The sequence below is a fragment of the Macaca thibetana genome, chromosome 1 (assembly GCF_024542745.1).
Source record: "Macaca thibetana thibetana isolate TM-01 chromosome 1, ASM2454274v1, whole genome shotgun sequence".
Taxonomy (NCBI): domain Eukaryota; kingdom Metazoa; phylum Chordata; class Mammalia; order Primates; family Cercopithecidae; genus Macaca; species Macaca thibetana.
In genome coordinates, this window is record NC_065578.1 from 131,012,408 (window position 1) to 131,027,230 (window position 14,823).

Genomic DNA, 14,823 nt, shown 5'->3' on the forward strand with positions numbered 1-14,823 from the left:
AACACTTTTACACTGTGGGTGGGACTGTAATCTAGTTCAACCATTGTGGAAAACAGTGTGGCGATTCCTCAACGATCTAGCACTAGAAATATCATTTGACCCAGCCATCCCATTACTGGGTATATACCCAAAGGATTATAAGTCATACTGCTATAAAAACACATGCACACGCATGTTTATTGTGGCACTATTCACAATAGCAAAGACTTGGAATCAACCCAAATGTCCATCAGTGACAGACTGGATTAAGAAAATGTGGCACATATACACCATGGAACACTATGCAGCCATAAAAAAGGATGAGTTTGTGTCCTTTGTAGGGACACAGATGCAGCTGGAAACCATCATTGTTAGCAAACTATCAGAAGAACAGAAAACCAAATACCACATATTCTCACTCATAGGTGGGAATTGAACAATGAGATCACTTGGACACAAGAAGGGAAGCATCACACACCGGGTCCTATTGTGGGGAGGGGGTAGAGGGGAGGGATAGAATTAGGAGATATACCTAATGTAAATGACGAGGTAATGGGTGCAGCACACCAACATGGCACATGCATATATATGTAACAAACCTGCCCGTTGTGCATATGTACCCTAGAACTTAAAGTATAAAAAAAAATTTAATACAAATTCTAATTTTCAAATATAAATATGCATTTCATAAAAAGTTAAAAAACAGGAAGCCCAAAGTGACAAGACAGAAAAGGAAGAAGCCAAATCCAAACTATAAATATTTCTACATTTCTTCTTATGTAATTGATAAAACAAGTAGAAAAATATTGGTAAGAATTATAAGATGCAAACAATAATAGGCTTGACATAATTACTATTTACAAAAAGATACATGTAAAAATAGCAGAATTTTTTTTCTTTTATCAAGTGCAGATAGGCTGTTTATAAAGGTACAGCACTTCCTGGGTAATCAAATGTGTAGGTCAAGTAATTTTTATGCTCAGAACAAAAGAAGAACATCTGGTTTCATTACTTCAATACAGTACTGTATGACAATTCCTAGCGAATGTAATAAGCAAAAAAAGAAAGAATAATTTATATTAACAAGATGTAAATTTGTATTTATTCACAGAAAATGTGAATGTTTACATACCAAATCCTAAATAAACAAAGAAAAAGATTATAAAGACTACTAAATGAATTTAACAGGTCCAGCAATATAAAAATAATACAAGTAGTACTAGACCTAAGAATACAGTTTGACAGCAATACAATTATAATGAGGGCCTTCAACATTTTACTGACAATATTAGACAGATCATTGAGGCAGAATATCAATAAAGAAACTCTGGATTTAAACTTGACTCTAGACCACATGGACCTAACAGATATTTACAGAACATTCTAACCAACAACTGCAGAATATACATTTTCCTCATGTGTGCATGGATCATTCTCCAAAATTGACCATATGCTTGACCATAAAGAAAGTTTTAATAAATTCAAAAATATCAAAATCATATCAAGTATTTTCTTGGACCTCAGTGGAATAAAATTAAATGTCAATGCCAAAAGGAACATTGAAAGTACAGAAGTACATGGAAACTAAACAATTTGTTCCTGAATGACTTTTTGGGAAACAATTAAATTAAGGCAGAAGTCAAAAAAATTTCAAGGAATAAAAATAGGGACCTAACAAACCAAAAGCTCTGAAAGGCAGCAAAAACAGTGCTGAGACAAATTTAAAGCATTAAACACCTACATCCAAAAGACAGAAATATCTCAAATTGGCAACCCAGTGTTGCACCTCAAGGAAATAGAAAAATGAGAACACATCAAGCCCAAAGCTAGCAGAAGAAAAGAAATAACAAAGATCAGAGGAGAATCAAATGAGAGTTAAACAAAAAGGACAACAGCAACAACAAAACAAAAATAATATTAAGTATCAACAACATGAAAAGTTGATTTTTTGAAAGAATAAATAAAATTGGTAGACCAATGGCTAGATTAACCAGGAAAAAAGAGAGAAGATTAAAATAAGAACAATAAAAATGGTAATGGTGACATTACATCTGATATTACAGAAATACAAAAGATCATCAGAGACTACTGTGACTATTTCTTTGTGCACAAACTAGAATTCCTGAAAACATACAAACTCCCAAGATCGAACCAAGAAGAAACAGAAATCCTGGGCAGATTAATAATGAGCAATGAAATAGATCAGTAATAAAAAAATCTTCCAACAGAAAAAAGCCCAAGACGAGATGGATTAACAGTCAAATTGTACTGGATATACAAAAAAGAGCTGGTACCAATATTACTGAAACTCTTCCAAAAACTCAAGGAGAAGGGATTCCTTCCTAATTCATTCTGTGAAAGCAATATTACCTTGATGCCAAAACCAGTCAAGGACAGAAAAACAAAAAAGATAACTATAAGCAAATATCCCTGATGAATATAGATGCAAAAATTCTTAGCAAAATACTAGCAAACAAAATCCAACATCACAAGGAATGATAAGTTATCACAATCAATTGAGTTTTATTCCAGGAATGCGAGGATGGTTGAACATATGCAAATCAATAAATGTAATTCACCACTTAAGCAGAGTTAAAAACAAGAAAAAAACATGATCATCTTAATAAATCGAGATAAAGCATTTGATAAAATCTGACATTCCTTTATGATAAAAACTCTCAACAAACTAGGCATTGAAGTAACATGTCTCAAAATAGTAAGAGCTAGGTATGACAAACCCACTGCTGAAGTCATACTGAATGGGAAAAAATTAAAGTTAGTGAAGTTGAAATATTGTAACCTAGAAAACCCTAAAGACACCTAGATTTGATAAATGACTTCGGTAAAGTTTCAGGATACAAAATCAATGTACAAAAATCAGTGGAATTTCTGATTTTTGCATGCAAGCTGATAAGCAAATCAACAACTCAAACTCATTTATAAAAGCAACAAAAATAAAATAGCTGGTAATACATTTTAAAAAGGAGGTAAAAATATCTACAAGAAGTATGAAACACTGATAAAAGTAATTATAGATGACAGAAGCTAATAAAAATATCCCAAGGTTATGGATTAAAAGAATCAATATTGTTAAAATGATCATCATGCTAAAAACAATCTATAGTTTCAAGTTCCCTTCATGGCATCCGTCTCTTGCCAAACGGAAAGCTGCTGCAGGCCACTGAGTTGCTTGCCATCCAAAGGGGATGAGCGGGATTGGAAGGAGGCTGTGGCAGCTCTTTTTCCTGTTCACCTCCCCCTGCCAAGGAAAACAGGACCCACTCCGCCAAGGGCCTTCTGTGTATTGCCTTCTCTCTGAGGAACTGGAATTTTTGTCTCTGGTACACGTAATTCATAATGTTCCCTGACACCAGTGTGTGGATTTTAAACATCACAGTGAGTCTGAAAGGACCACGGGTTTTTCTGCAGCTATTTTCTAGCATTTGCCAGTCCCTATGCCTGGACTGATTAGAATGCTTCATTTTTCTCCCTGTGCCATCTACCCTCCCACCTTTCCATCCTGCCTTTTACCACCCTTAGATAAATGGATTTTGTAATTCTAACTGTTGTATTTTGTGAAGTTGTTATTTTTGTTGTTTTTCTGCAAAGCGCATACATTGGATATGGGAGGTAAAGGAGTGTCCCAGTTGCTTCTGGTCACTCCCTTTATAGCCATTACTGTCTCGTTTCTTGTAACTCAGGTTAGGTTTTAGTCTGTCTTGCTCCACTCCAAAAAAAAAAAAAAAAAAAGCCCGAAGAGATGAGGTAAGAGGAAAGATCTCATAGCTAGATCTGCTGGGTTTTGAGGAGTCATATTTTTTCTTCCCCTTGAAGGGGAAAAAGTTATTTTCACTGATACATTTAAAGTCCCCCAACCATGGGGAGGTACCAGTTCTGGACAAGTGCCACTGCAACAACACTAAACCTGAACTTTTCAACTCCACTGGGGGTGGGAGGCAGTGGGCAGAAATGTGCTGTTGGCCACTGTGATTATACACAATCACAATATAAATCCTGGCGTGATTTTCTCTAGAAATTGACACATTGATTATAAAATGTATATGAAAATGCAAAGCACATAAAATAATCCAAGCAATTTAGAAATATAGAAAACATTTAAAATATATTAGCACAGGATTTCAAAACATACCGTAGAACGACATTGACTAAGTGAGATTATCATAAAAATAAACACACAAATCAAAGGAACAGAATGTATATTATAGAAATAGTCTTATGCATATATGCTTAATTGACTTTCAATAAAGTTGTCAAGGTAGTTTGATAAGGAGAGAATAGTTTTTCAACATACTGTTCTGGAAATATTGAATACCCATACAAAAAATAAAAATAAAACTCGATCCTTACACCACCATATACATAATTACACCTCATATAGGCATTGTAACTTAAAAATGTCAAAACTGTACACATTTTAAAGAAAGCACAGGGGAAAATTTCTTCAACTTGGAGTAGACAAAGACTTATTAGGAGACCGAAAACATGAATCTTAAAAAGAAAAAAATGGCAAATTGAACTATGTTAAAATTAAAAACGTCTGCTTTTAAAAAGTTAGACGATTTGATGGGTGTAAAACTGTGAAAATACTAAAAAACACTGAAATTTATAAATTTATAGTTAAAAAGTATAAATGTTATGATATAAAATTATAGCTCAATAATTTATATAAAAAAGAATGATTAATGAAATGGAAAGGTAATTCACATGCTAGGCTAACATATTTACAAAATATATACCTAATCAAGGGCTTGTATCCAGAAAAAATATATATCTCTTCTATAATAAAGGAAGACACATAATTAAAAGACGGTCAAAGATTTGAACACACACTTCACAAAACAAGATATACAAATAGCCACAGAGTATGTACAAATGCTCAATATAATTATTCTTCAGAAGAATGCCTAATAAAACTAAAAGGAAAGATAACTATACATGTAATAAATTAAAAGACTGGCAATGCCTAGAGGTGGATAAGATAAGAAATCATTGGAAATTTTACAACATTGTTGGTAGGATTGAATTATGATACAACCTCTTTGAAAAACAGCTTGGAGGTTTATAAATAGCTAAACTTATATCTATGATGTGGCAGAGTCACTCCACTCTTAGGTATGTACCAAACATAAATGAACATATATGTCTATACAATGACTTGGAAACTCATGTTTGTAACAGTTTTATTCCTATTAGCCTCCAACTAGAAAGAATCCAAATATCTTTCAACAGTTCAATTTATCCTTCACTGAATAAATTGCAGTATATTCATAAAATGGAATACTATTAAGCAGTGAAAAGAATGAACTGAGAAATGACACATCATGAGTGAATCTCAGAAATATGTTAAGTGAAAGAAACTAGACACAAAAGTTAACATACTGTTTGATTCCATTTACCTGAAATTCTGGAAAAGGCCAAACAGGATTGACAGAAAACAGATTATTGTTTCTCTGGGACCAAGACTGAGTAGAATTGACCACAAGTGGTGAGGGGGAGAGTTCTGGCATTGTAGAAATGCTCTGTAATTTGACTGGAGTTTCTGGGACCAAGGCTGGGTAGAATTGATCACAAGGCTGGAGGGGGAGATTTCTGGCATTGTAGAAATGCTTTGTAATCTGATTGAGTATTGTTGCTTAGTATTGCTTAAATGTACCAAACTGTACATTTAAGTTGGGAACATTTTGTATGATGTAAGTTAATCCTCTATAAAGTTAATTGTTAATAATTAAAAGTTTTCTAATAAAAATAAAAGACAAGGTGGAACACTTTTAATTCAAAGGTCAAACACAATTATTGAACCAAGTAGCCTCTCAAATCTGTAAAGAAAAAAATGTAATAGGAAAATAAACTAAATAGATAATTTTCAAAAGTTGGATAACACTGATAATTTTTTAAAAAGTGTTTTACTTCTACTAGTAATCAAAGAAATGTAAATGGAATGAGGATATCATTTTTATATTTCATCTTGGCCAGAATTTAAGATTAAAACTAACATTATATACGTAATGGAGAAATTGGCATCTTCACATATTGTTAATGAAAGTGTAAGTTTTATAACCTTTGTGGAGATTATGTGCCAACACAATGCATATTAAAATTTGAAATAAGAATATATTTTCATTCAGCAATTTCATTTTGTGGGTAATGTGCAATTTTTCAAAAAACTATTTCATTTACCCAAACTCTGAGAAATTTATAAAAATTAATAAAATGGCATTTATAAAGTTATTCCAAATATAGACAAGAAAAATCAAAACTCCAGCATCTATTGCTAAGATTGAGGTAGGTTTACATACTGTTACTTTTTGAGAGTCTAGGAATTTAAAATAATAGATTTGATAGAGAAAATAGAGGCTTGTGTATGCAGTGGAAGATTAGAATAAATGTCAGGAAAGCTGCTCTTGATTTTCTGAATTGCAAGGATCACAGGAAGCCCTCACAGATGGTCTTGGCTGCTGCAGTACTGATGGATGATTCTCAGGAAATCTGAACGTGAAGGGCTAAAGTCCACATCTGTCATCTGATAAGTGCTGGCATATCATGTTGCCCCCAAAAACTGGCTTCCCTCTTCTGCATCTACATATTTCATGAATGCTCCTTTTTCATAAAACCCTTTTGGCAAGGTGATATGGAAAATGGACCTCAGGATTTCCAGAATTTTTATTCCTACATTGTGGTACAGAGAACTTAGATGTGTAAGTATGATACTAAGTATCAGTAAAATATAGTCAGCACAGGTTTCCCTTCTAGGTATTCACCATCCATACACATCCTTCTGTTGATGCTTAAATTTCCAAATAGTAATAATGAACATAATGCAAATACATCTCACATAAAGAGGTACCCACATTTATCTCTAAAAATGAAACAGAGTTCCACAAGTTAATAAATTATTATTTGATAGCCTTTTCTTTGTAGATGGAATTATGTTTTGTACCATCAACACACCTTATATACACTGGTAGGTTAAGACAAGGTGGGAAAATGATCAACATACACATATATACATAATAAAGCAAGCAGTAAAATGAAACAGCTACTGCTATCCTTGTTTCTGTAAGTAAACATGACTATCAGTGACGTTTATGATTTTTAAAAATTTCACCTATTTGTATTCTTTTGAACTCACCTCATCTCCCAACATTTCTGAAGGGCTTGAACCATTAGTGACTGCCTAAATTAGGTTGTTTTAGTCTTCTATTAAATTTTGCCTTTGTATATGAAGTAATAAAAAAATGCCCTAGAGCATCTAGATTCTAGACATACTCTTTTCTGCCTTGGTAGTATAGCAGCAACACCCTATGTTTTCATTGGAAAAAAAAAAAAAAAAAAAAACAGGATTCATTTCTGTCTGTAGATTACTGGCACAGAAGGACAAAGTAGACAGAAGTGGCCAAGGGGCCATCTCAATCTCCATTTTTGTGTTTGCTGGTGGAAGTAACACTCCTTTGTGAAATAACACTTCTAATCCACAAAGCTCAAACTTATGCGTGTAAGTCATTAGGAGTAATAACAGAAGGAATCATTTCACCTCCCCTTACATCCGTTCTCAGACTTATACATTCTTGTTATTAGAGAATGGACACAATCCTTTGGCTATTGGTTCAGAGTATATTCTGCTTTGTGCAGACACATGAGGCTGTGCTAGGTGCTGTGCAGTAACTGAACCTCAAGTAAACCATTTCGTATTCTCCCAGGTCACCTCTTTCTGAGTGGTGGAATACACTAGAGTCTTCCTAGCATAATTTAGTAAATAATTTTAATTCTCTCACTGACTTGTGAGGTCACTTCTCCCAAAGACCAAGTTCTCACACAATATACACATACATTGTACATACAACCAAATACACATACATTAATTTCTGAGCTCTCCTTTCTGTCTCTATACTACTTGTTTCTTCCTGCACCAATAGCATGCTCTTTTTTATTACTAAAGCATATTGTTTTTACTAGGAAGAGTGAGGGCCTATATTACTTGCCCTTTACAAAATTGTTTTGTAATTTCGTGTAAATTTTGGAAATCTGGTTGACAGGGTGACTTCAAAATTTATGTAGGGATTTAGGTTGGAATTATATTGGCTTTATAGATTAGCTTGAACAAAACTCACAACTCTGTATTATTTTGTCATTCTGGTAAAATGCATTCATAAGATAACACACCGTTTGATGATAGAGCTCAGCTAGATTTTGTATACTTACTACAATATTAGGTTTTTGCAAAATATCTCAGTGTTCTCAATTAGAGTTTCTAGGGGCAGGGCCCTGGAAAATATAATTCAACCCTCTTTTAATTCTTAGAAACACTGAAGTTGAGTATCACTGGACAAATACATCAGTCTTCTGACTTAAAATTCAGTAAAAATTTTCCAGTTGGACTGCTGCACTGTAAGTCTTAATTGTGGTGGGCTCTCCTTCAGAATCCATCACAACTGTCAAATGGACTCAACTTTCAAAGCATACATGGGCCAATTATGCTCATGACTTCAACTCCCCAGGCTCCCCAACTGAGGCCACCTTTGAGAAACTGGTGACATTATTTTTTTCCAAAATGAACTTGACTTCTAATTAACCCCAAGACAACAGCTCCAGGGCAGTAGACCTCAGGAGTCCAGTGATTGCAGTATTTGCTTCTAATTAACCACAACCCATGTTGGTGATCAGAACTTCTGAAGATAGTGACTTATCTGGAGAAGCTGGGAGTCCTGATAGATGGAAGAGGCTAGCTCTATTGATTCGGGTGAGTTTCTATCTCAAGGCAGCTTCCCTCTCATTTGCTGTTATTTCCTCAGGCTCTGATCTGTGGCTCTGATGCTACTTATCAGGAGACTCCCAAATACTGAATAGCTGCTTCTCTCTAAATTAGAAGGGAGAGAGCAATGTAAGTACTTACTGAGCAGTGCGAACATTGACCTAGTTTGGGGATTTGTGGGGCCAGGACTTGAATGATGAGTGGTGTTTGAGGAAACCTCTTTCTATGCACCCCATGGAGATCACTGATGGCATTTCTGGTAAGTAGCAGAGTTAAAAAGGAGAATCAGAGGCTACCTTTCACTGAAGGTATTAAGAGTGACTGGGAATGACCTTTATAATGCTCTGAATTTGGCCAGGTGTGGTGGCTCACCCCCATAATCCCAATACTTTGGGAGGCCAAGGTGGGCCAATCACCTGAGGTCGGGAGTTTGAGACTAGCCTGACCAACATGGTGAAACCCTGTCTCTACTAAAAATACAAAAATTAGCCAGGCGTGATGGCTTGTGCCTGTAATCCCAGCTACTTGGGAGGCTGAGGCAGGAGAATTGCTTGAACCTGGGAGGCAGAGGTTGCAGTGAGCCAAGACTACGCCATTGCACTCCAGCCTGGGCAACAGAGTGAGACTCCGTTTGAAAAAAAAAAAAAACTGAGTTGTTCTCGATGATCATATGGGGTCATTCTTACAGCTAGATTTTATTTTCTTTTTTCTTTTCCTTTCCTTTCCTTCCTTCCTTGCTTATTTCCTTCTTTCCTCCCTTCCTTTTTTCCTTATTTCCTTCCTCCCTTCTTCCTTATTTTCTTCTTTCCTCCCTTCCTTCCTTATTTCCTTCCTTATTTCCTAATTTCCTTTCTCCCTTCCTTCCTTTTTTCCTTCCTCCCTCCCTCCCTCCCTCCTTTCCTTCCTTTCTTCCTTCCTCCTCTACTTCTCTTTTTTGTTCATTGGTGGACTCATGGATTAAATGAAACAGATACTGCACTTGTCCCTCATTTCTCACTATTCTGCTTCTCTTTCTGCTGTGTACTCCTGGATGTATGCTTTTAGGTCTAATTGAAATCTAGTACTTAAACTCCATTTTAATGTGGCAATCTGGAGAAATTAAATATTTTTATTTGTATCTAAGAAGTTAAAAATTCCACTCCTTTCATATCTGAAGTTGCCTACATAATTTCTCTCAGTTAACTGATTGATGTTTTCCTTAAAATAAATATTTGTATTTCTTAAAAGTTTTACATGTGAAAACTCTGTAGATTGCCTTCTTTTGGGGGAACCCAGCACCCTCAAGTATTATGTTTCTATTTAAATCCAGATTACATAAAATCCCAGTGGAGCATCTGAGGAATTAGAAAAATAAAACACTGAAGTACCATCTCCAAGGATCATAGCCTGAATTCTATTCATAGGTTCTAAAATATCACAATTAAGGGGATTTTGAGATCATTTAACTGGAGAGTCTTTGATTCTCTGAGCAAGAAAGGCTCCTAAGGGTCATACTACTCAGATACTATCTTAGTCAAAATTCCTCTGTAAAATGTTCAGGGATCCTCTGCTTCAGTGCCTCCCATGTATCCCAACAGTTTATTCCATTACTGTTTATGCTATCCCTTTAATTAAAAAAAAAAAAAAAACCTAAATATTGAAGGTAGGTACCTCATCTAAGGTCACATAATACTAGACCTGAAACCTAACTCTTTTCACATCACACTAAAGATCTTTCATCTTCATTTTACAGCTTGAAGGTATTTGGCAGGACGAGAATTTTTATTTTCCTGGTCTTATGTCTTTCTATCAGTATAGATGACAACACACTATGGTGGTCCCTAATGGCATCTTGAGCAGATGGGGGCTGCCTTCTCAGATGCACCATGGAACTGAATCCATAGATCATAAAAAGGTAATTATATTGATCACATGATTCATTTAGGATATGGATTTATATTAATACTATATAAAAATCCACTGGACTAGAATCAGCTGTCCTCATGTGCCTTAGCAAAAATTAATCCAAACAATTCTCTTTGGTATCAGTTGGATACAGGTACTCCTTCAGAATCAGAGAATTCCACCTTCCATGGTCTACATTATTCATCATATTCAGTCGAGTGAGGGCCCAGTGGTGGTTAGAGGTTGATTAGTTGAAAGAAGATTCAAGTGGAAGTCTTTTGGGAAAGCAATGAGACAAGGCTAAGCAATGACCGTAAGTTTAGATTTCCTCATTGTTTTGAATAAACAGAAATTCATTTGTCCAGGAGGAGGTATTATGTAGGGAAACTTTTACTTTTCTGTATATAAAAACATATAACCAATACACACACACACTCATACACACAAATATATACGGAGGAATACATTGTATTTACTTTTTCTATGTTTATGTATAATAGTAATATCTTTATAGTTATATTAACTAAGTTTAGGACCAGTTTCTAGTAAGTAAGAAAGAAAAAAAAATCATCTCCAAATTCTATGAATAGATATAATGAATTTCAGGAATATCTGATGAAATAACTTAGGGTTCAGAAAACAAAAAAAGTTGCTATTGAATAGAAAAATGGAAAAGTAATAGCAACAAAATTCTGGTAGCAGATGCCAATAATTTCCCAATGCAAAATGATGTAGTAACTTCAGAAGTGTATAAATGAAGACTGGATACCAGCAAGACATACTGGATGATTTTCTATCCAGGTAGCGCTTTTTTAATTTATTAGGTTGGGTTATTGAAAAATGTTCCCATGAAAAAAAATTAGGCCTAAGATGACTTTAGAAATAATTTGTTATAGCACTTTGCAAAATATTTTTAGTGGCAGAATGTTCAAAGAAATCTTATTAACATAACAATATACAAAAGATACAAAGCCTATGGTTTACAGCAGGAGAGGGGAAACTGGCAAAATTCCCAAGTGTGCCATTTTCTTTCACACTCTGTGGCAAGCTCTGCCATTTCTGCAAAACTCTTATTTCTCTGAGTTTCTCCAAGTTGTCTTAGCATGGAAAGGTGAAGTGTGTTACAAAATGCCACAAAGTCAATCATCTCTCTTTACCACCTGGTGACTGTTCCTGAAAAAATATTTTTTTTTTCTTTAGACTAATGTACTAATGTGATTTTTATTTATTTATTTATTTATTTATTTATTTATTTATTTTTATTTTTTTGAGACAGATTCTCACTGTGTCACCCAGTGCAGTGGCATAATCTTGGCTCACTGCAACCTGCGCCTCCTGGGCTCAAGTTAATCTCATGCCTCAGCTTCTCGAGTAGCTGGGATTACAGGCGTGTGCTGCCATACCTGGCTAATTTTTGTACTTTTAGTAAAGATGAGTTTTTGTCATGTTGCCCAGGCTGGTCTTGAACCCCTGGCCTCAAGCAATCCACCCACCTTGGATTCTCAAAGTGCTGGGATTACAGGTGTGAGCCACCACATCCAGCTAATGTGGCTAATGTTATTTTTTGTTTCACTCTTGACTCAATGTTTCAACTTGTGGAACTTCCAATAGTATTTATCATTGTTCTCTTGGAGATACAAAAAGTTCTCAATAAATACATGTGTCCTCACATCTTTACTTAGAGATCATGGAATACTTTCTCTCCTTTCTCATTTCGTGGTTAGATAAACTGAAGTCCACATCATTATGTCTGAACATTATTCATTCTTTCATTCTACATTCTGATCAGCTTCAGGTAGCTGAAGTTAACATTTTTCACTTTGGAGAGTGAGTTGCCTTGGGTTTATAGTGAGTAACAAAAACAATAATCTATATGTTACATTAGAGGGAAAACTATTAGCAAATTTCCTAATCCTTGGACAGAGAGATAACCTGTTCTTCACATTAGAGAAGGCCTCCAAACTGGTTATCAGTTATTCTTTTGCATATTTTGCCTAATTCTTCTTTTAGCAGACATTTTAATGGGAGAATGAGGAATTTCATCAAATATTTGGAAATGCCTGCCACTTGCAAACTTTGTGTGAAATTTCCCGCACATTTCCACTCTCCTTTCTGGATCCTGGTTTCTACCTCTGTCCCTGACTCTTCTGTGTAGAAGTGCTCTCCATGGAGCGGGTCAATGAGACTGTAGTGAGAGAGTTCATCTTCCTCAGCTTCTCATCCCTGGCCAGGCTGCTGCAGCTGCTCTTTGTTATCTTCCTGCTCCTCTACCTGTTCACTCTGGGCACCAATGCAATCTTCATTTCCACCATTGTGCTGGACAGAGCCCTTCATACTCCCATGTACTCCTTCCTTGCCATCTTCTCTTGCTCTGAGACTTGCTACACCTTTGTCATTGTATCCAAGATGCTGGTTGACCTGCTGGCCCAGAAGAAGACCATTTCTTTCCTTGGCTGTGCCATCCAAATGTTTTCTTTCTTCTTCCTTGGCTGCTCTCACTCCTTCCTGCTGGCAGCCATGGGCTATGATTGCTACATGGCCATCTGTAACCCATGGCACTACTCAGTGCTCATGGGACATGGGATGTGTATGGGACTAGTGGCCGCTGCCTGTGCCTGTGGCTTCACTGTGCCCCTGGGCACCACCTTCCTAGTATTTCATCTGCCCTTCCACTCCTCCAACCAGCTCCATCACTTCTTTTGTGACATCTCCCCTGTCCTTAAACTGGCATCTCAGCACTCTGGCCTCAGTCAGCTGGTCATATTCATGCTTGGTATATTTGCCTTGGTCATTCCTCTGCTACTTATCCTACATCCGCATCATCTCTGCCATTCTAAAAATCCCTTCCTCCGTTGAAAGATACAAGACCTTGTCTACCTGTCCCTCCCATCTCATTGTGGTAACTGTTCACTATGGTTGTGCTTCTTTCATATACTTAAGGCCCAAGACCAATTACTCTTCAAGGGAAGACACCCTAATATCTGTGTCATATACCATCCTTACCCCATTGTTCAATCCAATGATTTATAGTCTGAGAAATAAGGAATTCAAATCAGCCCTACGAAGAACAATCAGCCAAACTTTATATCCTCTTAATTAAAGAGCCATTTTTTAAACTGCTAATGCTTGGTACATGCCAGGCAAATTGTGTGCTTTTACACTTTTTTTTTTCATTTAATTATTCAACTACACTGTAACATAAGAACATTTTACATATGAGAGGAATGAGGCTCACAGAAGTTAAGACAGTCTGGCTTTCTACTGTCCATGATACTTTAACAAGACTAATCACATATGGGAACAGAGCACTCAGTTCCATAACAAATTTAATTATATTTTACTGCTTTAAATATTGTTAATTTAAAACACTAATATGAGAGCAAAGATGCATCCGAACTGATGAGAGCTATGTTTCGAAGTAGACAGCCTGGATACATCAGGAAAGAAAAGATGTATCCAAAAAAGAGAAACAGGAAAAAAGCAGGAAATCCATCTATCCATACTTTTCTTTTCCTAAAGACAAAAGAAAACTTTGGTCCCACACATTCTGCTACAAATCTTGGTGGTCCTTTTTGTTCCCGATTCAGTTCCTGAACCTACATATTGAAATATCTTTGCCTTTACTTGGAGTTGTTTTGTTCTTCCTTTGTTCCACTTTATGGTTCTCCTCCTGATACACTTGTGTGTCCTTCACATACTAGTTTGTCTTAGCCCCCACATTGGTTCCTGAAACACCATACTAATTTACTCTCTTCAAGGAAGCTACTAGCATTGCCTATGTGCTGGAATATCTCAAGTAATTCCAGGCAAAGGGCTTGAGTTAATATTAATAGAAGGCTAGAGTCCTAGAACGACCAGAAAACCCATGGAAAACCCTCCAGTGACTCCCTTTGCCATACAAGATAAGTCCTTCGTAGTCATGCATATATCATCTAGTTTCTGCCTACCTCTTCAGCATTATCATTTCTAGTTTTGTTATTCTTCATTTTCTATATGCCTTCTTGTGCACTCTGAAGCTAACCAATTATTTGCTTGTTTCAACACAAATAAATGTGATGAACACAATAAATGTGGTATCTGCCCTCATAGACCTTATTGTCTGGTTCAGGATAGTTCCAGTAAACAGAAAAATGAGGAAAATACTTTACCAGTTTAAGTTGATTCCCTGAAGAAAAAGTGCATGCAGGGGA

General features: G+C 35.9%; 1 protein-coding gene across 1 annotated transcript; it reads left to right on the plus strand.

Moving 5' to 3' along the window:
* The first annotated feature begins 12,799 nt into the window (after positions 1-12,799).
* Positions 12,800-13,733, plus strand: LOC126948292 (olfactory receptor 10K1). The gene is given in 2 exon segments (XM_050779896.1): positions 12,800-13,437; positions 13,439-13,733. Coding segments are annotated over 2 exon segments (933 nt in total).
* The last annotated feature ends 1,090 nt before the right edge of the window (positions 13,734-14,823 follow it).